This window comes from Dicentrarchus labrax, unplaced genomic scaffold (genome assembly GCF_905237075.1).
Source record: "Dicentrarchus labrax unplaced genomic scaffold, dlabrax2021, whole genome shotgun sequence".
Classification (NCBI taxonomy): Eukaryota; Metazoa; Chordata; class Actinopteri; family Moronidae; genus Dicentrarchus; species Dicentrarchus labrax.
The window spans coordinates 15,100,070-15,125,492 of NW_026136707.1; the positions used below are offsets into that span (position 1 = coordinate 15,100,070).

General features: G+C 41.2%; 1 protein-coding gene across 4 annotated transcripts in view; it reads left to right on the forward strand.

Annotated features, from left to right (window-relative positions):
* Positions 1-25,423, forward strand: part of ptprub (protein tyrosine phosphatase receptor type Ub) — a 152,666-nt gene that overhangs the window by 81,277 nt on the left and 45,966 nt on the right. For all 4 annotated transcript variants that reach the window (XM_051406426.1, XM_051406427.1, XM_051406428.1 and 1 more), the window contains exons 4-9: positions 2,392-2,473; positions 5,049-5,164; positions 8,484-8,658; positions 12,336-12,629; positions 18,359-18,676; positions 20,735-20,844. In XM_051406426.1, coding sequence (XP_051262386.1) covers positions 2,392-2,473; positions 5,049-5,164; positions 8,484-8,658; positions 12,336-12,629; positions 18,359-18,676; positions 20,735-20,844 — 1,095 coding nt within the window. The remainder of the gene's footprint in view (positions 1-2,391; positions 2,474-5,048; positions 5,165-8,483; positions 8,659-12,335; positions 12,630-18,358; positions 18,677-20,734; positions 20,845-25,423) is intronic.

Genomic DNA, 25,423 nt, shown 5'->3' on the forward strand with positions numbered 1-25,423 from the left:
ATGGAAACAGGAAATGTTAATATCCTTTTTTAAAAGCGGTGGCATCTTCCAGCTCTGGTTCCAGCAGTGTCTGGGAACAAACAGGAAAATTGACTCTGGCAGAAGGAGATTAGCCTCAGTGTTCCCCCTTGAGCTAGAGGAGAGCAGCCAGCTATAGCCAGAGCAGGGTCACTCTCCAATACTTAGACCCAGCAGCCAGGACCTTTCCTCCTGCTTTCTCTTTCACCTCTCCTCTCCACTTCACCTCTCCTTCTGTCAGCTTCTAGCCTCCCCTCTTTTCTCTCCGCACACCTGGCTTTATGTGTCTCATCCAGTCAGGGTTTTTTAGCTAACCCCAATCTCCTCACATCCCATCATGATGTGTCGGCGAAGGGGCCTTTAGGGGTCGTGCATGGCCAGGGTTGTTGTCACACCAATTGTTGCTGTAATCACACATCTTCCTTTCAAAGTCCAGGAGGGTGGACTATCTCTGTCCTGCTGACTGTGGAAGGCTGGAGTTTGGGCCAGAGGTCTTGGAGATGTTGTTGTGACTCTTAAATTGGGTGTGCAAACACAAGCGGATTGTGGTGGTGACGATATCTGGGTGTCCTGTTGGTCTGGCCCTCCTACTTTTTGTGTGAAATGTGTCTTAAGCACAATTCTTTTTTATTTTAAGTTTAATACCAAACATTGTCATTGAGCATCTGGTCAGATTGTTAAACTTGCATTTGAGAAGTGTGCCTTATTTTGTGAAAAATCCTATCCTATCCTATCCTTTCTAGCTTTTTCCTGAGCTTTCACCCACATCTCAAGGGTTTTTGCCCCATATTTTTTCCAGCATTAAAATAGTTTTGTATTATGTTTTGAACTCTGAGGAAGACCTTAGCTTAAATCGCCAAAAAAAAGTATCTTCTTCTAATCTTCTAATCAATACCCACTTACTATCTTTTTTACAGATTTTTTTAACCACATCATCATCACATGAAAGATAATAAGAAAACTCCATACACTGAAGCAGACCATGACATGTTGTTGACATCAAAATGAGTAAACTTCCACTTAAAAGCTTTCAACCGCATCCAAAGGTTTTCCTCCTTCCTTGATAACATAATAAAAACCTCCATTCACTGAAGCAGACCATGAGATGTAGTTGACATCTTTGGATAAGTTCATTAGTGGACCTTTCCTTTTTTTTGTTAAACAAGTGTCTCCAACCTCAAGAATGAACTTCCATGTTCAAAGAAACAAGTCTTGTTTTTGTACCTGCACAGAGACTCATCACATTGGCATCGATATATAGAATCTTCAAATACCCGGTTCTGTTGGTATACAACTCAGAAAATTGATAGTAAGATGGCACTACAGTATAACCTGTCTTGATGTATAGTTCTCAAAGTTAGATATAAAGTAACTCAACTTCCACTTAAAAGCTTTCAACCGCATCTGAAGGTTTTCCTCCTTCCTTGAAAACATAATAAAATACTCCATCTGCAGAGGAAGGCTAAGAGATGTCGCTCAACCTGTCCTAATTCAGCTCTCTGACTCTGAAAAGAATGAGCTCCAATCTTGCATAACCCATTTCAGCGACGCCTACGTGTAAACACAGACATCAGACACACACATTTAAAGTAGCTTGGAGAATATAGGATAGCTTGAGAGTGTGTGTGTGAATGTGAGTGTGTGGCGGCCTCGGTAAAAATCAAGAGCCAGTGATAGGAACCATGTTGTAATCATTTGGTCAGAGGATTATGAGAAACAATAACTCAAAGCTGGCCTTCGATCAAACGTGTGGATGGAAGACTGTCCTTGGTGCTGCAAAAACAAACATCACCCCTGTGTCTCATAACTCTCTCACTATTACTGAGGATGGTGATTTGATATTGATTAGGTTTCATGAGAACCCACTGCTCATCCAGCTTATTGTTCCATACGACGGTATGGAGCTTTGTCCTCCCTTGAGTCTCGTGGCCCTGTGCAAGCTGTATTATCTGCTGTTATGGCTTCACAGCAGCTTGCGCCCTGAATGTAGAATGGGGCTCATGACTCAGGCGCCACATTGTGTGCTTCCTGATAAAGCTATTATTTCTCTTGGCCCTGCGGACTGAGGAAAAAACGTATCCATCTCTCTATTTTTATGCTTCTGTCTTCCTCTTATTTCTCTCATTGTCTAGCTTTTTGTTTTGGGTCAGCAGATGTGCAACGATGTGGTGATGGGGTTGTTTGTAATTAATGCTTCTGTCACCGAAAGGGGACAGAAGCAGTAGAATTCACACAGCCCTCAGTGTTCTTTAGAAAATTGCACTTACACTTCAGCTTTGAGAGCATTAGGTTAGTCACAAGTGTATGCTTTAGCTGCTCTGGTTATGAATTCAGTCTGTTCATTATGTATTCACGTTCACTTCACTTTTGCAGGTCCTGATTGAGGCAACAGTTTCCAGGGAGCGGCGAGGCTACATTGCCATAGATGACATCATGGTGCTCAACTATCCCTGCTGTAAGTGCCACTTCTGACAATGAATTGCAATTACAGAGTGTATTGGAGGAAAAAAGGTTTAGTGGTTTGGGGGGTGAAATGTATTTCAAAGCAGCATGAAACATAAATAGGATGAGGGGAAGAGTAATGGCTGATCGACCTTTTATATTAGTACTGCAAGTTGTACTGCAGGTTGTCCTGAGGCATCCTGCGGCAACAGCAGTGCTATTAAAACACTGTGACACCCAAATGCCAATACTCCCTTCCACCTCAAAACACACCTGCTGTTCTGCCTCTGGCCTTGTTTGACAACCAAATGTATTTGTTAATCAGTGAAATCTAGCGTTCTCTCTCTGAAGACTTCCACACTTTCATGTTCTCTGACCTAACTGTGTGTCGTAGCTTTTTGTCGTAAGTCACTTTGTACAAAAGGGTTTTTTTTTGTGCTACATTTCAGAGCTTTATCAAGATGTCTTCTGTTCAGGGTGGGTTTCTTTTGTAACCAGTGGCTCCCTGCAGTGGAGGGCTTTTTGTGTAAGTGGTAGGGGTGTGGGGTTCAGTGTGTTGTCAGTGCCTGAGGACCTTGTGTAAAACATATTCACTAAGCCCCCTGAGTTTAGTACCTGGACAAAGTCTCTCAGTGTCACTTGCACACTCCCTGTGCAGCCCACTGCTGACCATAAAGGCTCAGAGCACATTTAACACTCATGGTCCACAGTGTTTTAAGTGACTTATATAACTGACACTTGAAGGATATTTTTCTCTCGTTGGGATTCTGTGTTATGTCCCTGTTAATATTTATATATCCGCTTTTGTTATCATTTTTGAAGATGGACTTTTTCAGGCATGCCATGTTACAAGTGATTTTATTAAACAAACACAGGCTGAGAGTTGGTTCCTACCCCTACTGTATGCATACCACCCAGTCAGCCACCCTGTTTCTCCCCCAGACAGCAGATGGCATCTTCTGAATGCTCCCACTGTGACCATTAAATAATTAAGACTCTCATCAAGACCTGAGCATGCCTTATGATGTGGCACATGGCCAGCCTGCATTACTTGGCAGCAAACAGCGCGAGGAAAGAAGGAGTGAAAAATCAAAGGGAAGTGTCGCATAGTAAAAAGTGAAATAAAATAGCTCAACAAGTTCCTTTTTGTAAATTCTGGATAAAGCATAGTTGACATTTCTGTTTTATTCTCCTGAGCCTCAGTCTTTGACTCTGAAACCAGTGTTTCACTCCAATGAAATATTTATCACGCTAAAGAGTCCTGAGGATAAAATCTGACACATTTAGCTGTATAACACCACAGTTCTTGACAACTGTAAGGTTTTTTTTTCCCCCATTGATACTCATTTTGGTGTTTGTTTATGTTTGGCTCTCAGGCATGAATTATGAATTAACCTTAGGAGGGAGAGTCACTCAAAGGAAACATGGCCACCTGTGGGGTACAGATGCGAGCACTCTCTCCTTACTTCTTACTGTACACAAACAAGATCAACAAATTGTCATCCCCCCCTCTGCTAGATGGCAAGACAGTGTTGTGCAAAAGCAAGCAGGAGATGTGTGAGACCCAAACATTTGCTTCTCCCTGATGTTTCAGCTTCACTGTTGTTCTGCCATCTCTTCCTGTCAATCATCCAGAGTGACATGTCGACTTGTCCTACCCAATTTCTCAGAGATGCTCCCGGCGTTTACCCAGTGATTTGGCTCTGCAGGGGTCTGGTTTTCATTGCTCTATTGTTAATCACGGAGTTGGGTGAGAGGGCTACTCCCACACACTGACTCATTGGCAGATCCGCATAGCATGCTGGGACAATATTAGTCAAAATGTGGAGGGCTGATGGTTACTTCGTGGCTTTTCTTCTACAGATTCACTCCCACATTATACTCATCTATTGATTGCACTCTGTTTGTTAACAAGTTGTTTGGTAATGGACACTGAGTGACCCCTTTCAACACATACATTTAAACACTAATACACAATTTTTGTCTGATAATAGCTTTTTTTTTTTATTCCAACGTTGAAAGTGCACTTACAGTACATACCCAGTATTGCAAGTATTGCAATAGGCAATGTCTACCCTCCACTGTCAACACAAATGAACAAACACACGGAAAAAAGCTCAAAGAATCAAAAGAAACAGAAACTTTTATGAACTATTTTATTTTGTATTGCTTTTTTTGCATGTGTTATTCCCACAACTGCATTTATATATTATTATACAAGTTAATTTCTGCAAACTCCTATGAGCAATAATTTTTATATTAAGTTATGCATTAATATAGCCCAAACCAAGCACAGTGAAAATGGGTTTAGAAAATCGGCACTCAAGTTTATTGCTGCTTCTTTCAACTGATCTGTTACTGCTTTATGTTCCTAAATGTCTGTGATATAGAAATGAATTATGAACAAACATTGGCCAAAAGTAGTTCTCTTACGCAGAAATTCCTGAAATTCCTGTTTATGTATTTGAAAAAACAAAAAAGAGCATTGATTAAAATTTGCCTCCTGTAGCTGACTGACATTGTGAATGGCTGAAAGGTAATGGAGTCGTTTGATCTCACTGTGTTTCTCTCTCTGTCTGTCTTTTTAGATAAGGCGCCACACTTCTCCAGGCTAGGAGATGAGGAGGTCAATGCTGGGCAAAATGCAACTTTCCAGTGTGTTGCTGCTGGAAGGGCGTCAGAGGCTGAGCGGTTCCTGCTGGAGGTCAGCGGTTTAATGGTGGAGTTTATTGCTAAAGGAACCTGTGTGTCTGACTTAGAGTTTTTCTGTATTTTTACCTCCAGAACAGTCAACAGTGCAAATGGAAAGCTGCTTTTGGTACTTTTCACACTTGACTGAATCCTCAGTATTTTAGAGGTACTTCAGTTTCATGGACAGATAATGAGACACCGATGTGTAAACTCTTAATTCCAAGTCACAACCTGTAACTGAACTTAAGTTTTTTTTTTTTTAAATCATTATGTTTCCCAGACATGTTTGTGGTTAAATGAAGATTGTATACAAAGTTCTAATGCTGTGAAGGCCATTGGAGTCCTCACTTCACTGCCTTTGAAAAGTAACATTGCTTATAGGATCATAGTGTTCTTCGCTTTCTTCACTGCCTCTTGTTTTTATTCAGCTCATGTTCTGTGCTTTAGATATCTGTTGTTTCATCTAGAATGGCTTGCTCTGTGAAGGTCAGGTGAGCCACACAGTCCTTACCTTTGGTGGAAACAATTCTCTGTTTTGAAAATCCTCCTCTTTATGTAGCCATGATTAAAGTGCCAAACGTCGTCGTGCTGTAGGGCTCCATTTTTTCTGCCTCACACTGCAATTACTGTGCAGCCACACATTCACTACTTATCCTAACATCTTACCCCCCACTACAGCTAGTGTTAGTCATGGTTGACCTCAGGCAAACCTACTGTATTGTCTGACACTGGGAGATGTGTGATTTATGTAATTGACGCGTTGTCATTCCCACCTCTCTGAATGCTTTATCAAACCACCCATTTGGTCACTACACAAGGATGAAGACAAATGCTGTGGGTAATTAGCTGGCATAACCATACAAGCGTCTGCTTTAATGAGATCTCCAGGCCACTGGAATGCTCTTTATCCTGTCTCTCTACCTTTTTGCTGTCCTCTTCACCATCTTTCTGTCTGCTGTGTCTGCTTCACACATGGATTTCTGAGCTGTTTTCTCCATATGAACTCATATCACTGCTGTTTTCTGTTGTTGTGCCCTTTTGTGTTCATTGTGTCTGCTGTACCAGCTGCAGCACATTCTTGACTGCACATGCCTGGCAGATTAACAGATCGTTCTTTCGTTTCCTCACCAATTAGCTATAGCCAGATTGTTTATGTAACACAAGGGTGATCTCATGCTTATTTCATTTATCCTGATTTGCCATTTCTCTAATCCACATGCTAAGTATCGTGAAAAGATGCAGGGAGGATGCGATTGAGATGTTTTTTTTTTCTTTCATTGCGCTCACAAGATTTGTTGCCTGCTTAACCCTAATCAGCGGGGGTATGTTTATGAGTTTGTTTGTGAAGGCTCGGCCTGAGGTTTGTGTGGTCTGTGGGTTTCTGAAGGCCGAAATCAGAAGTACAACAGAAGCCGAGATGGCCTAGCATAACCCGAAGGACTCCTTGTTTATCCCAGCATGCTCACATGCTTTGGATTCTCTTAAAGCTGGCAGATCAAAAGTATGAGTATCAAGATTCATGTCGACCATTTCACACAAAGAGAATGGCCTGAAAACATGAGAAAAAATGTCAGATTCAATGTGTTTTGTTGAGTTTACATGGACTTGACGGATCCTAGTGGTTTTAATGGTGTGGAACAATGTGTGAAATGCCTCTCATGGTGCAACAAGGTCCATCATACAACATTCATTTGAATCACACTCTCTCCCTGTGTGTTACTGCTCTGTTACTCTGTTTCTCACTTTCTGCCCCAACTCACTTTTGTTTATGTTCTGATTCTGCGCTGAGAAGCCCTGCTTTTCACTAAAACAAGCAGCTGTCTCACAGCCATTTCTACTGCTTATTTCTTTTTTTTCTAGTTTTACACCAAAGCACAGAGTCTGCATGCTGCTATTCATCCTTTAGCCTATTTACTAAACTGATTAAACCTCAATGCATTAAAGCCCATCTGCCTCCCAATTCTAACTGCTGAGCAGTTAAATGTTTTGGTTCAGTAACATCGCACACCGAGGATGACTGAGGTTGTAGATGGCCTCCATTAAGGGACAACTCTCATGACATGTATTACCCCCATAATCACAATTATTTTAACAAGATTTCATTTGTTTTTATTAAAGCATGTCTGATTGTCATATTGCGTGATTAAATCAGAGAGATGGTCCTGCCATTCTAATTAAATTGCACACAATTGGACAATCCTCGTTTTTAATCACACAGCTCTAATAAGAACTGACCCAGATAGCAATAGTTTAAGTGTGTTTTGTTACATTATTAGCTTAGTGTCCCATGAGTTCACTGGGCAATAACTGCGTACAAGGTCTACAGTAGGTAATAGGTAATGAGTGTTTGTGTGTGTTAACGGGGAATCTTGGATGGTGTGTGCACCTGGATGTTTTTAATAAAAAATACATCAATATATACAACATATAGGACTACTTTAAATAAAAGTAATATAACTAATCTAATAAAGACAGTATAAAAGCAGGAAAGGAAGGAAGGAAAAAAGAAAAGGAATGCAAAATATAAAAATGGAAATAAATGAATAGCATACATTTACTTTACCTATCCTAACCTTGGAACAATACAAATAAATTTTTCAACAGACTATGTACAGATATTCACCATAGTATAAAACACAATTACTCATACACATATTCTGGGGACTAGGCTTGTGGAAAAAAATACTGTGTACTTTGGCTAAATCCATTTTATCCAAGCATTCACTCTAACAAAGAACATAGAGATCCAGTCTATTAGTATAAATCTTTTTTTTGTGCAAATTTATCCAGAAGGTTTTACCAGGCAGGTTTTAAATGTCTACATGTCTCTTTTAATAATAAATATTCGACAAGAAACTGTTTTAGTTAATGATTACAGTCACATTTCAAAAGGGGGCTGCTCATAGGGCACTCGACTTATTTTACACATACAGTAAAGGTCAGTTTACTACAAATGTTGAGTGCTGCTCAGCCTGTGAAAACAGTTGTATAATGTCTTCTTTGGCTGCAGAGGCCTGTGTTACACACGGGGGTCATAGAGTTTGAAAGATGTAGGCGTCTATCAGGCAGGAAGGGTCTAATGAAGAGACAATATGGAGTTGCATTATGGGAAGTGTAGGATCCAGGGTTATGGTGGGTGACTCATACTAGCGGCCACAGTAACAGTCAAGATATGTGTATAAATAGCCAGTCTGTGTGTAGCTGTTGCACATGATACACTGTATGAGATGACATGTACTTTTGTGTGTGTGTGTGTGTGTGTGAAAGAGAGAAAGGGAAAGACAAGATGACCCATCCTGTTTTCTCTGACCCTGTCCTTTCCTGCTTTCCAGAGACACAATGGGGACATTTTAACAACAGCGTCTGTCAAGCACTTGAGTCACCGGCGCTTTGTGGTATCCTTCCAGCTAGACAGCGTCCAGCGAACAGATCAAGACCTTTACCGCTGTGTCACTCAGTCCCCGAGGGGCTCCGGGGTCTCAAACTTTGCTGAACTTGTCGTCAAAGGTAAACACTCTCTTTCCTTCAGTCTCTTATTGTTCTCTTTTGGTCTTTCTCCCACTTGTGTTTCTTTCATCCCAACAATCAGTTTTCCTGCTGTTTTTGTGATAAAATAATTTTCTGCTCTTCTTGTTCGCAGTAGATTACTACATGTGATTCAAATGAGATTCGAAAATGAAATTGATCTCGACAAGCAAGTGATAGCCACTACTGTGAACATATTTCACATTAGCCATAGAACATCATTTGTGCATAATGGTGGAAAGCATGGACACCTATTTCAAATTAAATTCCTTAATCACAGATCGTATGGTGCTCAACACACATAAAAGCTCTTTGGATGGCAAATGAAATCTCCCTGACGTGTTGTTCAGCTGGAGTTGTCAAATAGGCTGCCGTACTCAGCTCTTCAGCTCTCTGTCAAAAAGCTGTTCACTTGACTTGGACTCCTGCAGCCCCTGTCATATCATGTACCACAGATGGTGACCTCACTCCCATTACTCACTCCAACCCCACAGCCTGACACCACTTTGACAGCATAGTAATGACATGGCTGTGGGATGGTTTGATGGCATAACAAACTCCAGCCCTCAGCAAAGCGAAGATGAGGAGAGAAAAAAAGGATGTGAAAGGTTCCCAATCTCCTTGTCCTATACTGTGTGCTCTTGCTGTTATTAATTTTTTTTTAAAACTGACTCATGCAAGAAAGTTGGAGAGAAAGCAAAACATGTTTTTAGCTATGCTAGCTGCATGACTAGGGTGGCCATTTCCTTCACATCAAAAAGGAGGACACTTTGCATACACAGGGACACGCAAGCAGATATTTGTTTGGTATGATCCGTTTTTAAATTTTAATATGTTTTTCCACCAGATTACATAAAGGTGCATACACATACCACATAGCTAATAATAAATATACAAGATACAGCTCATGACAACGTGCCCTTCCAATTCAGATTACATTGGTCTAATAAACATCATACAGAAACTGTTCTTAACGTTTTTATCTGGGGATAAAGGGCTTTGCCTATCTACATATGAGTATGAGCATTTTCAGAATTTCAGTCCAACAACCAACATTAGCTCACTTTACGTTCTCTGTCTGAGAGCTTGATTGACAGACTGGTGGTAACTTAGTAACTGCAGTGATCATGTGGCAATCAACACATGGCTCATTTGAATATTAAATTAGCCATGTGTTGATAGGTCACCACACGAAAATGTAACCAATGAAATTACTTATTTTGACACACATTTTTAGCCAATAAGTATTAAACTTACGAGGTAATGTGTCAAAAGGCGACCTTTTTAGTTGTTTTCTTAAAAGGAGGACAAACGAGTGTCCGGCTTAAGGCTGCGCCTGCAGCCAGACAGGGCATTTAAAAACCGGACTGTCCGGCCTAAAGCCGGACGAATGGCCACCCTACGCATGACTATGTGTGTGACAACATCAGTCTGTCCATCTCTTTGGTCCAGACTAATAAAGCTCAACTGTTGGATGGATTGCAATGAAAATGAATACAAACATTCAGGGTCCCCAGAAGATGTGTCCTAATGGCTTTGGTGATCCCTCAACTTTCCTTTAGTGCCACTAACAGGTTGACATTCACATATTTGTGAAATGTCTCAACTGCTTTTGGATAGATTGCCATGAATCAGTACAGACATTCATGTTCCCTCAGGATGAATTAACCTTTTCCTTTAGCACCATCATCAGGTATAAATTCTCTGTGTGTCCACTACTTTGGTTCATGATTGAATACCAGCAACACTCATTACGTTCCCATGAGCCTCAGTTGCACTTCATGTTTAGTACTAACTAGCAAATGTTGGCATTTTAGCATGCTAAACTAAGATGGTGAACATTACACCTGCTTAGCATCAAGTTACCGCTGTGATTGTGAATGTTACCATGCTGATGCTGGTATTTTATCACTGTGTACTAGCATGGCAGTAGACTCTTAAGCATGAAGTAAATCCCTTTGATTGATACAGAAGCGTGTATTCAGTTTAGTATTGTGATTCAGGCCGATTGCTATAGTACAAAATGGAGCCATTTTGCCAAAATGTTACTAAACCCTCTCACCAGCAGCTGCCAGTAAATGAGGAGTCGGTAAATGCGCTCATAGATGGCCATGAAATCCCATTTAGTGTGCTCGCACTTTCAGCAAATAAATATCATTGTATTCATGTGGTTGTTGCTTTCCTTTTTTTATATATAATCAGGACAAAGAGGTTATTTTTGGCACAGCTCATTCTGCGTAAGGAGTAGATGTGATGGCCGGCTGTAAGTCATGTTCATGTCAACTGGCTGTAACTCTATAATTTATTTCACAGGGGCTAAGACCGAGTCCTTAACGAGACTTTCATAAATCCCCTTTCCCCCCACTGCTCTGCTAAGAAGAGCCTAATCATCCCCTTAATGAGTTGGATCCACTCATTTCTAGAATGTAGATTGCATGCAGGAATCATGATGAAGCTCTGTTATTGCCCCATAGAGGACAGCAATATGTCCACATAATGAATAAAACATTTTCATCTTCCTCCTTAAGCCACTGTATGTCTCTTTTGTTGTGGCCTCAAAGTTGTTGTATTTTGATCCTGAGCACATTTGAAGACGTGTTTATTAGGGATTTGCAGCATATTAAAGTATAGATCTCAGTACAGCGCAATCCTTAATTAAACAGAAAGTAGCACTGAGAGCAACATTCAGTCTAAGAATAGCTCTGCACAGAGGGGAACAGTGAAAAAAAAAGAGCTAATAATATACAGAGAAAAAATTTATTGTAACATAAACAAAATAAATGAACAGAAAGAACTGTAGAGTCGTGAACTTTAACTGTGAAAGAATTGAGTGAATTGTTATAAATTTGGCCCCAATGGCTTCTCTCCTGTGGCCAAAATATGGCCTTTCATTATGGATGCAGTCCCTGACAGCCCAACGATGAGCTGCTGGCAGGCTAAGTCAAGGCAAAGGGAAGCAGCACAGAGTAGAGGTGAGGTACTGGTATTGTTGAAAGCCCACAGAGAGGAGGGCCATAAAAGACAGAGGCGCCTCTGTGGGAATGAAGGATTAGTCACAGCCACAGATCTAACTCTGATCTTTTCTCATGCTTTGTCCTCATTTCTTTTGCATTCCCTTCACTCCCTCACACTGTTGCCCGTGTAATTGTTCAGTCGTTTGGATCTGCCAGAAAGTGACATTTGACCGTTGGGGCTCTGGAATTAATCCTTGGTTTGGCAATCTTTACCGACAGTGATGCAGAGTTTCCTCTTTCATCATGGGGACCAGTCAGTTACAGAAAAAGATGTACAGCACTTAATCCTTCAGTTACAAAGATCATACACATTCAATGCACTGCATGCACAGCTGTTTTTTCACTCACTTCTTTGCTCCAATGTATGCAAGGCTCTGAATGTCTTGTTAATAGCTATGACTAATCTGCTATTTGAACGCAGTCTGACCTGCTCACATTCTCAGTCTCTAGGGACTCATTTAAGACTCAGTGGGCTTAATATAATGAGAAATCTGTTTATATACAGCTGATTGCTAAAAGGAATACCAAAACTTTACCTCCTTAGACTGTGCAGCAGTGCCATGGGCCCACCAGCAAATGCTTTTACCAATACAAACATGTTTGAACAGGAAAAGGAAAAACACCACTTTTCATTTCCTTTCACAGTACCTCCATCCCCCATTGCGCCACCCCAGCTGCTGCGTGCCGGCTCCACTTACCTGATCATCCAGCTCAACACCAACTCTATCCTGGGAGATGGCCCCATTATCAGAAAGGAGATTGAGTATCGTGCCAGCCAGTCTCCGTGGTCAGAGGTGCATGGAGTCAACATGGTCACCTATAAGCTGTGGCACCTGGATCCAGACACAGAGTACCACATCAGTGTGCTATTGACTCGGCCTGGAGAGGGAGGAACTGGCCCTCCTGGACCGCCTCTTGTGAGCAGGACCAAGTGTGCAGGTGAGGCTTACACACTGCACAACTGGGTGTAGATTCAAGATTCAATACTTAATTTCTATTTCAACATTAGCTGTGTAGTCACCTAATGTTGAAACATAGTTGTTCCCAACCCTTTTGGCTTGTGACCCCTTGAAATTAAACATTGTTGTAACAGGTTATGGTCTTAGTGTATACGTGAGTTATGATCAGTTTGACTAAAGCGTGATTTTTCCTACTCAGATTGCTTTAATTCTAACATTCTTAACTCATTCATATAGCAGAGCAGTGTTGTTTTTAACACCTGACTCCAAACATGAAGGTGCTGTTGCTTCTGCTATTCACTGGCTAATAGCTGCATTGCACACAGGAAACAAACCACCCACCACCCAGCTTTTATCCGTATGTTATTTGTTTCAAACTGAATTATGGACTATTGTTTACCTTGTAGAATTTGTAGCTATATCTGAATCTTGTAGTATGTTGTCATGTTTGCAGAGATAACAGGCTACAACGGTCTATTCACACTATTCCTGTTTGGGGGTTTTGTGTGTGTCTCTATTTATTTATTTGTTATTGGGCAGAGACAATCCTCGGAAAGGACCCATTATGCAATGTGTAGTCCTCAGGGGAATCACAGTGTGCGATATTTAGGTGAGTCAGTGCCCCAGAGCATTGAATAAGGGAATACAGTGCTTTGAGCACCTGGTGGTTCGGTAGAAACCACAAGGGTGGGGCTGCAGCGTCTTCAATGCAGCCTGTGCCGGGATGGTGCTCTGTGATTCTCTAAATTGCACGTACATTCAATCTAGATTGAAATAATACTCTTCGATATGTCTTCTTTTTAGTCAATGAAAGATCCACTGCTCAAAGCACTGATGCCCAACAGCTGCAAACCATAACTTCAGAGAGTTGTACATTGTGGGACCACATCTGTCACGATAATCTGCTAAAATTAAATCAGAGGGGAGCTGATAGACAAGTTCTAACTCAGTCGCTGCATACACTTATCTCATGAGAAAAGGCACATTTGCTATCACTGATGTTCTCTGAACTCTGGAGCTGAGGAGACTGAGAGGGGGACTTTCTTGCTGCCAGCATGGCAGTATTGGTTTGACGGTTATTTAAAAGATAACAGCTGGCTGACTACAATAGCTAGCCTAAAGCCGGCTTCTTTGGTATCTACTGAAGAAGAGAGAAATTTTATGTAGCGAGTACAAATAAATGGACCAGAATTTACAGGTGACAGTGGTGGAGACACAGATATGTAATGTGGTTTTAAAATAATGGCTAAAAAGAAACAATGAGGGACATCCAGTACCATGGACATCACATATTTATGATACTTTTGTATGGCCGCAATAATAATCATTGTCATTAATCTGCAAAGTACATTTTATATTAAGCTATTAATTGTTTTGTCTATAAATAATTCTAAGTCAAAATTATAAATTCCAACTTAACACCTTCAAATTGCTTATTCTATGCACAGTCCAAAACAGGTTCATGACTAAGCAAAGCACAAGTCCTCACATCTGACACCCAGCAGATATTTGGCATTTTTGGCTTGAAAAAATATAAAATTAATAAATTATCAAAATAGTTTCTGATTAATTTTTAGCAGCTCAGCATATGTCAAAAAAGTTGTTTTTAGCTCCGTTATCTTGCTTTCTGCTTCCTCTTGGTCTTGCTCTTTGTTGGTCTTTTCTACTCATTCAGCAACAGCTAACTTTCCAGTAAAATGCAGATTTAAATATTAATTATTTTTCATTCAGGTGAAGGTTTTCCTTCACATGTGTGCACCCCTCTGTCATCTGTCACTTTGCAGACACAGAACACCCAGGGAGCCAGTGGGCCACACCCATGCTTACTTTTAAATATATGTACACATATATAGCACAAAGGGTACTGTGTTGATGCAGATGTACCCACAGAGATGTAGGCATTCATTACTGCCTGCATCTGCAATGTGTGCACAGCACTCACAGGCACACGATATGGAGAGCTTTGTGTTACCCAAAGGCAGTCTGTGGATTTGTGTCTTCCATGGTCATCACTCTTTTCTATGCCCAACGGTCTCTTCCTGCCACACACCATCCCTCACATATCTCCCTACCCTGCTCCAGTAGAGCCTCCCTGGTCCCCTCTCCAATGACATATTAAAGCTACTCTCCTCTCCCAACAGCCAAAGACACCCCTCATTCATCAGACACCATGAGTGAGCTTGCAGCCCTCCCTCCCCAATTCACACACACACCCCGCCCCAACGCAAGAGACACCAAAAATTCACAATAAAAAAGTTAAAAAAAAAAAGTCGATAGCAAGAGAGGAAAGAACGGAGGGAAGGCTATGTTGTGGGAGTATGTGTGTGGGAAAGAGGGTAGTTTTTCAAAGTGAGAGAGTGAAACAGTAAAAATGAGGAAAGTGAATGTGCGAGAGGTGAAGCGAGAGAGGATTCACAGCGTACGGAAATTGCTTTCACAGTTGCTGGTATCGGTGTTTGTGAAAGTCACTAAACTCAGCCTTTAATGATGTATTTACATTTCAACCACTGTGACATTAGCTTGTTCAACCATGTGTGGGATAAGTAATACTGCTGTGTTTGCTGAGCTGTTAAACAGGGCATTTAGATGCAGTACTAGTTCAATACAGAGGAAGTATAGGTGAAATTTATATTGCCAGTCTGTCCTTAGGTTGCTGCAAATCTGTGAGTGACTGATGGTTGAAATAGTTTTTTGAGGTGCAGCTGATTGACTCCTGTGTGGTTTGATCAGTCTTCACAGCTCTTACCTGGCTGTTTTGATGTGTTACACACTTTACAGTAAGCTTCAACAATGGAAACCTTCTCCGCCTGGTGTGTTTCACTTTCTTGACCCTGCAGGAGACTCTAATCACCACCTGGTTCCCAGAGCTCCCCTGACCCAACCTCCAAACCATCTGGTCTACACCACCCCTACTGACCTCCACATTCCACTGCTGAATCCTCATCTCCCCCTTTTGCTGTTGGCCTGATTAGGTTTAAGCACGGGGAAATAGATGGTGGGGTTGTTGTGGGGATTTCAGGGAGGTGGTAACTATGCAGCGAACAGAAGGGATACTTGGACTCTCACTGCATTTAGCAGGAAAGTGAATTTCCTCTCCAGAAGCTGTGTCTTGTCACTGTGACTAATCTCACTCTTCCGTGGTCACGCTGAATATTCCCCTCCTTTCCAAACATGTTGGCTAGCCAGCTTCACCGTACACATACACATCAGCGCGCAAGCCGAGCTGTCCTCGTGCGGGTGCTGTAAAACTAATGGCCGTGAATGTGAACATGGACTCCGCCTGGCTCTGATGGCCATCCAGGTGTGCTTGATGAGCCATTGCTGTGATTATCAGCACGGTGCATTAGCACAGCTTGAAGCCCCTCAAGTAAATCACAGAGGAGAGGCGAGCATTTGTACTGCAGGTGGTCCCCAAACTACGTTAATGGGCTTCCACCTGCTGTTGGGTCACTGAACCTTCTGGAAAGCCCCTGCCCATGATGCTCTTGGTCTGTTAGAGGGAGCCAACACTGGAGCCTGACTAAAATTAGGCACATTAGGCACACAAGTACTTTGCCTTCCTTGGCATGTCGTTCATCATGTCTTCCATTCTGAGCCAGAATTCCCTATATGTTCACATTTGGGGTGTTTGGATTTATGTGTGCTTGTGTTTCCGCTTGCACATGGGTATAGGCGTGCATGTCTGTATAAATTTGGTTTTCCCGTCTGACACAGTCAGTCCAGATCCCCTCCACAGATGCATGCAATCTAAGGCAGCCCTGTTCTGTCCTGCTGCTGTCCCATGTCACAGTTTTAGGGGAGATAATAAACCAGAACCTGTCACATCCACTCTAACTTCCAATCTCCAAGGATCAACATGGTGCTCTGGGCTTTTGGCCATGTTGGGGCGGCTGCAGTTTTCACGCCACAGGATGCCAGAGAATGGGTGCCCGTGGCATACAGACAAATAAGACGAGGCAAGGGGAAGGGGCTGGCACAAATGTCCACTTTGAGAAAACCCACAATGAGCACACTGTGGCCTCTTTGGCGGCACTTTCATCAACTCAGCAGTTAAATGCCTCTCTTTATTTAGCTTTCAGACTGTGCAGACTATCAATTGCACCATTAAGACAATCCTCAGTCACACTGAACAATGGAACATTAACATTTCGTGCTGGGTGCAGTCTACTACTTTGCGATTACTGTGCCCACCCATTTATCTGCCGTCACATTAGTCTGGATAAGGTTCAGATCAATGCTCTGGTCATATTTCCATCTAGTATGAGATGCCAGACAGCAAATTAAAAGAGAAAGCTGGTGACTGCAGAGGCCTTCAGTATAGATTGGAAGTGTCATAAAATTTCACTCTAAAAGAATTGCTCTACCACAGGCAGTAATACGTGCATACGGGACTGGACATTGGGCTATTGTATCTGATAATGTTAACATATTAATTTATGTGTGTTTGCACATGTGTATATGTATAATTGAGGGAGAGGGAAGAAGGAAGGAAGAGGAGAAGAGATAAAAAAGACATTGGGCAAAATAATAGTTTTACAGCAAATGTGTGTATATCTGTGTGTTAGTGTGTCCTTGTTCAACTACAGAGCACCTTTCAAATCCATTTTCTTAGATGATTCTTGTTTTAGTGCATTAGCCCCTGCTCAGTGATGCATTAGCTGCCTTATTTAAGTTCCCTGCACTAATCTGTGCTGCAGTGAGAATCCCACTGAGTGTACAAGTCAGCGAAGGAATGAAGACCTTGGCCAGTAACCTCAAACTCCACTGATCTCTCCCTGTACCCCATATCTCTGCTGTCATTCCCTGCCTCCCTGGCCCATTACTCAACATGCCCTATTAAAAGAACATAGCAATACAATACATTATGTAGCATATTGCTGGATAAAAAGGCATTGATTGTGTTAATAATGGCCACTGATAAATGCCTCCATTGATGTGGAGGATGTCCTTGGCTTAACTCATCCTTTCTTCAGTTTCAGACGTCCTCTTGAACACTGGCTGGTCTGTGCCTCTGTGTATAGAGGCTCTCTGTATCTTTCAGCTAGCCATTACATGTGAGGAGGAGGATATCAAAGGCATAGCTGTTGTTCTTTTATTCTGAGTCAGAAAAAGTCAGGGTTAACCCGGCAGTGACCAGAATTAACTCGGTCCCTTCTAAAAATATGTGATGGGCCATCGCAATGACCCAGCAGTAAAAGTGACCAGTGGAAGTGAATGCCCTTGTATAATACTGGGATTTTTTGTGTGCGGATTAAACCTCAAGGCGAAGCAGTATAACTACTGGATAGTCAATTTGCTGTGCAACACGGAGGCGGAGACTGGTGGGACTGTGACAGCAACCCGCAGCTTGTCCGATTAATTAGCGCAATTGGCATGGGTTCCTGCTCCGCCATGGGGGCTGTGGGTGTGTTGTGCTGGCAGCAAAATGTTGACCTCCACGTTGTGGCGGAGCAATATGGCGGCATGTAGGAGGGGAACAAGTGAAAAACTGCTAGGTAGTCCTGGGACATCAGTGACATTGCCATTTTTCTGGATGTTCTGTCTGAAATTAAATATTTTTTACAATAAAACAAAGTTACCTGTGTTTTCATTTTCTAAAATTCAGTATTGTACTTTCAGGACTTTTCTAATGTTGTTTTGTCACTGCTTTCTTTATTATTTAATTTTCTGTTGTTTTTTTCTTCTTCAATCTTCCTTCCTGCCTTCCAGAGCCCATGCGTGCATTGCGGGGCCTTGTGGCCACAGATATCCAGTCCAGGCAGTTGTCCCTGCAGTGGGAGAATTTGGCGTTCAACTTGACACGCTGCCACACGTACTCAGTGTCCCTGTGCTACCGCTACACCACGGCGGGAGGTGGTGGAGGCCACAACACCACCGTGCGCGAGTGCCTGGCAGTTGAACACAATGCCTCACGATTCACGCTGCGTGATCTGCCACCCTACCACGGCATCCATGTCCGTCTGTCACTGGCCAACCCAGAAGGGAAGAAAGAGGGCAGAGAGGTCACCTTTCAGACCGAGGAGGATAGTAAGTCTCAGAAGGAGGAGTATGAAAATAGACAAGAAAGTACAAATGAAAAGTGTCATCTGAATTATAACCTGACTGTTCATATAAGTTGCCAGTTTATTAGGCACACTTCGCTAATGCAACCTAATGCAGTGTAATAATACATAAATCCTCCCTTCATTAAAGGTGTAAAAGATAAAGATTGCTGAAGCTGTTGTACTGTTAGCTGCTGATTAAACTTTTGGGAGATGTATTAGTGGTGCTTTTGAAATATATTGCATTATACAGAGAGGTGTTTCTCTTTATTTTTACCCTCATTAATATAAATGGGGTGGGCAAAATAATAGAAACAGCTGTCAGTATAACATTATACAATTTAACAGCACTATAATCTGTAGCATCCAAAATGAACACAAAGTTGAATCAACAGCTCTCTCTAAAACAGTTTGAACAAAAAATGGACTTTATAACCTTCATGAAGGGATTTATTGGAGGACTGTTGTATTAGACAGCATTAATATTAGCAAGATGTACCAGATAAACTAGTAACTGAGTGTATTTACATCTACTAACAGTTTGGTTTTTGCTATTCCTTTTTAACTCATTTTGTAAAAAACATCCTTTCATATTACATGTGCCTGATATTACTGTACATAAAATTGTAAATGATAAAGTATGATATTATATACAATGTCTACTAAATGGTGACAGTTTAAAAAAAATGCAGTTAAGAGTCTGGCAAAATGACCCAGCCGCCAACCAACTTCTTGTGCATTTTACTTCCATAACCTTTTATACACCGGGGGTTATCATTGTCATATCTTGAATTATGGTCACATGAATTACTTTAGATAGCTGTTTTGGAGGGGTGTGACATCTAAAAATTTACCAGAATACCTCAAATTGTTTATCTATTCTCATTATAAACGTCATAAAGGAGATTATCCAGAACTGAGACTGCCCACAACCAGAACTTTGCTATGACATTTGGCTTGTGCTCTGATGGTTGTTAGCTGTTTTTCAACATAAATTGAGTACACCACCTGTGGTTAAAATATACAAATTCATATATCAATCAGTTTAGGTTCACATGTGGTGAATTTCCTTAAGATTTCAAAACATTAACACTTCTAACACTCCTCTGTTACCTCTAACACATTAATACAGAAAGGTGACCATCTGACTGAGGCTAAATCAGCATTACAAAAGATCCTTTTCATTTTCAGATGAAAATAACATAAAAGAGAAAACATTATATCTGAGACTCCGGCAACCCTGAGATAGGATTTTGTGCTTATTTCTTATCTTCTATTATTCTTTTGTGCCGTAGCACATCGTCTGCATGGCGGCTGAGGGAGAAATCAATTCAGCCATGAAAAAATCAAAACAAACAAGATTTTTCAAAAAGCGATATACATAGTTAGAAAAAGATCAAGAGAGAATGAGAGGGCATGAGAAATGGTTTGTTTCTGAAGTGTTAAAAGATAAATATATGTATATATACAGTACACGTCAATTATGAACGCTTTCTCCAAAAGCCTTAATAAGCAACTCTGTCCTCCAGACTAACTCAATTCAAAAATAACAGCCGACTCAGCTGTTTGGCTCTTGCTTTAGCCTCAGGCCTGAATCTCACATAAGAGTCTTTCTCTGTACAGCACTCACACAGACCATGGGGACTCGGGCTGCAACCAATTGGCCCAAAAAACGGTTAACACGTTCTAATATTGAATGTTCGGGCATTCACAGTCCTCTCACTGCCATTCAGAAACAAGTTTACCAGCAGGCGTCTGACATATTCATCAATATTTCAACTTTGACTGAAGATTGATATGAAATTATAATATCCCTCTTATATTTTCTTTCTCTTGTCTGTGTTGTGGTTACATAATTGATGCAGTTCATAAATTAAGTGTGTTCTTATCTGCCTGCCACTCTCTGGCTGTCTTGAGTGTCTCATGTGGTGCATTGTTCTGAGCCACTGTGATGTTCGTTTCTGTCATATTGACAGGAGAGGCTCACTGTGGGATTAGTGTTTCAATTTCCCAGACAAATGTTTGTTCTGACAATTTCTTACAGTTCCTGGAGGCATAGCACCAGAGTCGCTCACCTTCACCCCGCTGGATGACATGATCTTCCTGAAGTGGGAGGAGCCCGTCGAGCCCAATGGCCTTATTACCCAGTATGAGGTAAGCCCAGAGAGACTCTTGTTAGCGTTATTTGCTTAATTGTTCTAGCTCCAGCTTTGCAGCTAAGGTTAGAGACAAACACACTAATACACTGTGAAATCAATTTCTTAGACTTTTACTCTTTTGGTTTTGGAAAGGAAACAGACACAGAATCTCCGGTAACACTTTATAATGAGTACACACTATTAAGCATTAGTTAAGCATGAATAAATAATGAATTCATCATTTATAACGCATGAATACACATTAGTATGTAGTTTATAAACACAGTTAAAAATGTTTTATTCATCATTGATAAGCACATTAGTTATGGATTAGTAAATACTGAATTCATCATTTATAAAGCATGATTCTGCTGTAAATAGTCATTACTATGTGGTTTATAATCACAGTTATAAATGTTTTACTCTTCATTGTGCTGTACATTTCTGCATGCACTTGCACATCCACTATTCAGACATGTATTAATGATTAGTGACTGTGTTAGCAGATGTTCTATAAAACTCACAACAAATTCATTTTCTAATGATGGCCTATAAACAGTTATTAATGCAGGAATTCACAGTTACAAAGCACTTACTACTCGTTAATTAAGTATTTTGCACGAGCTTATCTAAAGTGAGCACTATCTATGGCTTATTAAGGATTTACAAATGAGATATAAAGGCTGACAATGCCTCGAGACTCACAAAATGTTCAGTTATCTTATCAGACGAAGGAGAGACACAACACAAAGGGATATAGAACATATTGTATTGATATTTATTGCAACTTCCCAACATATTGTATGAAGACGAACAAGGGTGGTTTATGAACACATGCTATTGTTGTGATCTTATCTGTTTGGGACGTGTACGTTGAGCTCCCGCTCTTCACCGTGATGACGTGCTGAGAGCGGGATGTTACGTCATATTTACGTTAACTCTCAGAAGTTTCTGACAGTGCAGCCAAGGGGAGCATGGAGAAGCACATTGGAGTCGGCGGCAGTCAGCGGCACTAAAGGTGAGTATGTGTCTTTGTTTGGTAGCACACATTATGGTTGAAAGCTAACGTTAGCTTGTCAGCAGCTGCAGGTGTTTGCCCTCGCTCCCCGACTCACGTTACTAACGTTACTGACGTTACTAACGTTACCGACCCGCCCGCGGTGGCTAAGCCGACCTGCCGCTGCTAGGCACTCACCTCGCCCGGCTAGACGAGACTAGACTAGGTCGGCTTAGCCACCGCGGGCGGGTCGGTAACGTTAGTAACGTCAGTAACGTTAGTAACGTGAGTCGGGGAGCGAGGGCAAACACCTGCAGCTGCTGACAAGCTAACGTTAGCTTTCAACCATAATGTGTGCTACCAAACAAAGACACATACTCACCTTTAGTGCCGCTGACTGCCGCCGACTCCAATGTGCTTCTCCATGCTCCCCTTGGCTGCACTGTCAGAAACTTCTGAGAGTTAACGTAAATATGACGTAACATCCCGCTCTCAGCACGTCATCACGGTGAAGAGCGGGAGCTCAACGTACACGTCCCAAACAGATAAGATCACAACAATAGCATGTGTTCATAAACCACCCTTGTTCGTCTTCATACAATATGTTGGGAAGTTGCAATAAATATCAATACAATATGTTCTATATCCCTTTGTGTTGTGTCTCTCCTTCGTCTGATAAGATAACTGAACATTTTGTGAGTCTCGAGGCATTGTCAGCCTTTATATCTCATTTGTAAATCCTTAATAAGCCATAGATAGTGCTCACTTTAGATAAGCTCGTGCAAAATACTTAATTAACGAGTAGTAAGTGCTTTGTAACTGTGAATTCCTGCATTAATAACTGTTTATAGGCCATCATTAGAAAATTAATTTGTTGTGAGTTTTATAGAACATCTGCTAACACAGTCACTAATCATTAATACATGTCTGAATAGTGGATGTGCAAGTGCATGCAGAAATGTACAGCACAATGAAGAGTAAAACATTTATAACTGTGATTATAAACCACATAGTAATGACTATTTACAGCAGAATCATGCTTTATAAATGATGAATTCAGTATTTACTAATCCATAACTAATGTGCTTATCAATGATGAATAAAACATTTTTAACTGTGTTTATAAACTACATACTAATGTGTATTCATGCGTTATAAATGATGAATTCATTATTTATTCATGCTTAACTAATGCTTAATAGTGTGTACTCATTATAAAGTGGTACCGAATCTCCCATACACACTGCTTCAAATGTGGGGAAATCCAGAGCTTGATAAGCCTGCCGTCCCTGTTGCTAAGCTATGATTGGACAATTGAAGATGGAGAATGGTGAAGCACATTAAGTGCACAAGTTGAAATTAGAACATCTGCACTTCCATGACAACTCCATCTGCTGAGGAAGATGTGTGATATGACAGAAAGTGGCTTTCAGCAGCAGTGCTGTGTATTGTGGCATCACAAGGGGGGGCAGGCAATAGATGGGTGCTACCTTCCCAATCAGGATTGGATGCCACATTACAAAATGGTTGCTGTGGCACACACTACATCTCCGGGAGTTCCTCACCACTCAGACAGGTGTTGGTGCTTTAGCCAGCTAATAGAGGGAGGACTGAAGAAGTGGAAGAAAAGCAGAACAAAGGAGGCAGAAGGACAGAGAACGGGCGGCTGGAAGAAGCTGGGAAAAGAGCCTTGGAGGAGAACAAGTACCTTCGGGAGTAGCAGTACTTTAATTTAACTGTTTAAAAGAGAAGAAGACACAGTTAAAAGGACATTTTATGTTTTGGAAGTTTAAAGAATCCTTTTTCCTCCTCTGGGATGTTTTAAATTAAAACTTGGATTTTTTTTTTTGCTTGAAGGGATTAACTTGTAATCTTTTAAGAATCTTTTTTAACCTTCAATTTTACCTGTTTCTCCAGTTTCATTGCACTGCCCCACCCTAGCCTGCCCTGGTGACCTCTCATAACATTACAGTGTACTGTATGTACAGTGGTATGCAAAAGTTTGGGCACCCCTCTGAGATTTCATGATAATTTGCTCTACCTTTATAAGAGAAGATCACAGCAACAAGATTTGTTTTCCTACAGAGATGTAGACATTTGAGTGTTTTCCAGACCAAAATTCTTAGAGTAGCATTACATAGTTTTATTATAATAAAATAAAATGTAAAAAATGGGATGTACAAAAGTTTGGGCACCCTTTTAATCACATTCATTTCAAGACCTGTAGGGATTTATAGCTGACAGTTTGCAGCACAAAATTGCTTTGATTAGCTCGTAAGACCTTCAATTACAAAGACAGGTGGAACCAATCATGAAAAAGGCTGTTTAACATAGGTAATTGCTGGCTGTTCTTGTCCTAGGTTCTTTCTTAGAGTGTGGCAACATAGGTGCCTCTAAACAACTCTCCACTGAACTAAAAACTAAGATAATTCATTATTATGAATTAGGAGAAGGGTACAAGAAATTATCTGGAAGGTTTGGACTGTCTGCCTCCACAGTCAGAAATGTAGTGCAGAAATGGAAGGCCACAGGAACAGTCCTTGTGAAGGAAAGATGGTCACAGACAAGCCACAGACCACCTCCAGATAACTACAAGAACATCTGGTTGCTGATGGTGTAGTTGTTCATCGTTCCACAATCCAGCGTACTTTGCACCAGGAAAAGCTCATTGGAAGGGTGATGCGCAAAAAGCCTTTCCTGAGTGTTCGTCACAAGAAGAGTCGTATGAGGTATGCAAAAGCACATCTGGACAAGCCAGAAGCATTTCTGTGGTCAGAATACTGTGGTCAGATGAGACTAAGATAGAGTTATTTGGTCAGAACAAGAGGAGGTATGCATGGTGAAAAAAACACACTGAATTCCATGGGAAGAACTTATTGCCTACTGTAAAATTTGGTGGAGGGTCCATCATGTTATGGGGCCGCGTGACTAGCACAGGTACTGGAAACCTTGTTAAAGTTGAGGGCCACATGACTTCCTCTCAGTATCAGCAGATTCTTGACAAGAATGTTGAAGCTACACCAGGGTTGGGTTTTTCAGCAGGACAATGATCCTAAGCACTGTTCAAAATCCACCAAGGAATTCATGCAGAAGCACAAGTACAATGTTCTGGAATGGCCATCCCAGTCCCCAGACCTTAACATCATTGAAAATTTATGGATTGATTTGAAGCAGGCTGTCTACGCACGGAAGCCAAGAAACCTGACTGAACTGGAGGCGTTTTGCATGGAGGAATGGGCCAAAATACCACCTGCCAGGAACTTGTCTGTGGCTATAGGAGGCGTCTACAGGCTGGTATTGCAGCAAAAGGAGGCTCTACTAAATATTAATGGAATTATTTATTTGGGGTGCCCAAATTTATACACATGCCTATTTTTGTTTAAATGCACATAAAAACGTTTCTGTTGGACCAATAAAAATGATTTCACTACTGAGATGTTTCTGTTTCCATAAGGTATAACATATGCTAAAATTAAGTTGCTGCTTCAAAAGCTCAGCAAGTGACAAACTGATGCAGTGATTTTCCTAAGGGGTGCCCAAACTTTGGCATACCACTGTATAAGATTTTGACACTTTTTGAACGTCTTTAAACTGTAGC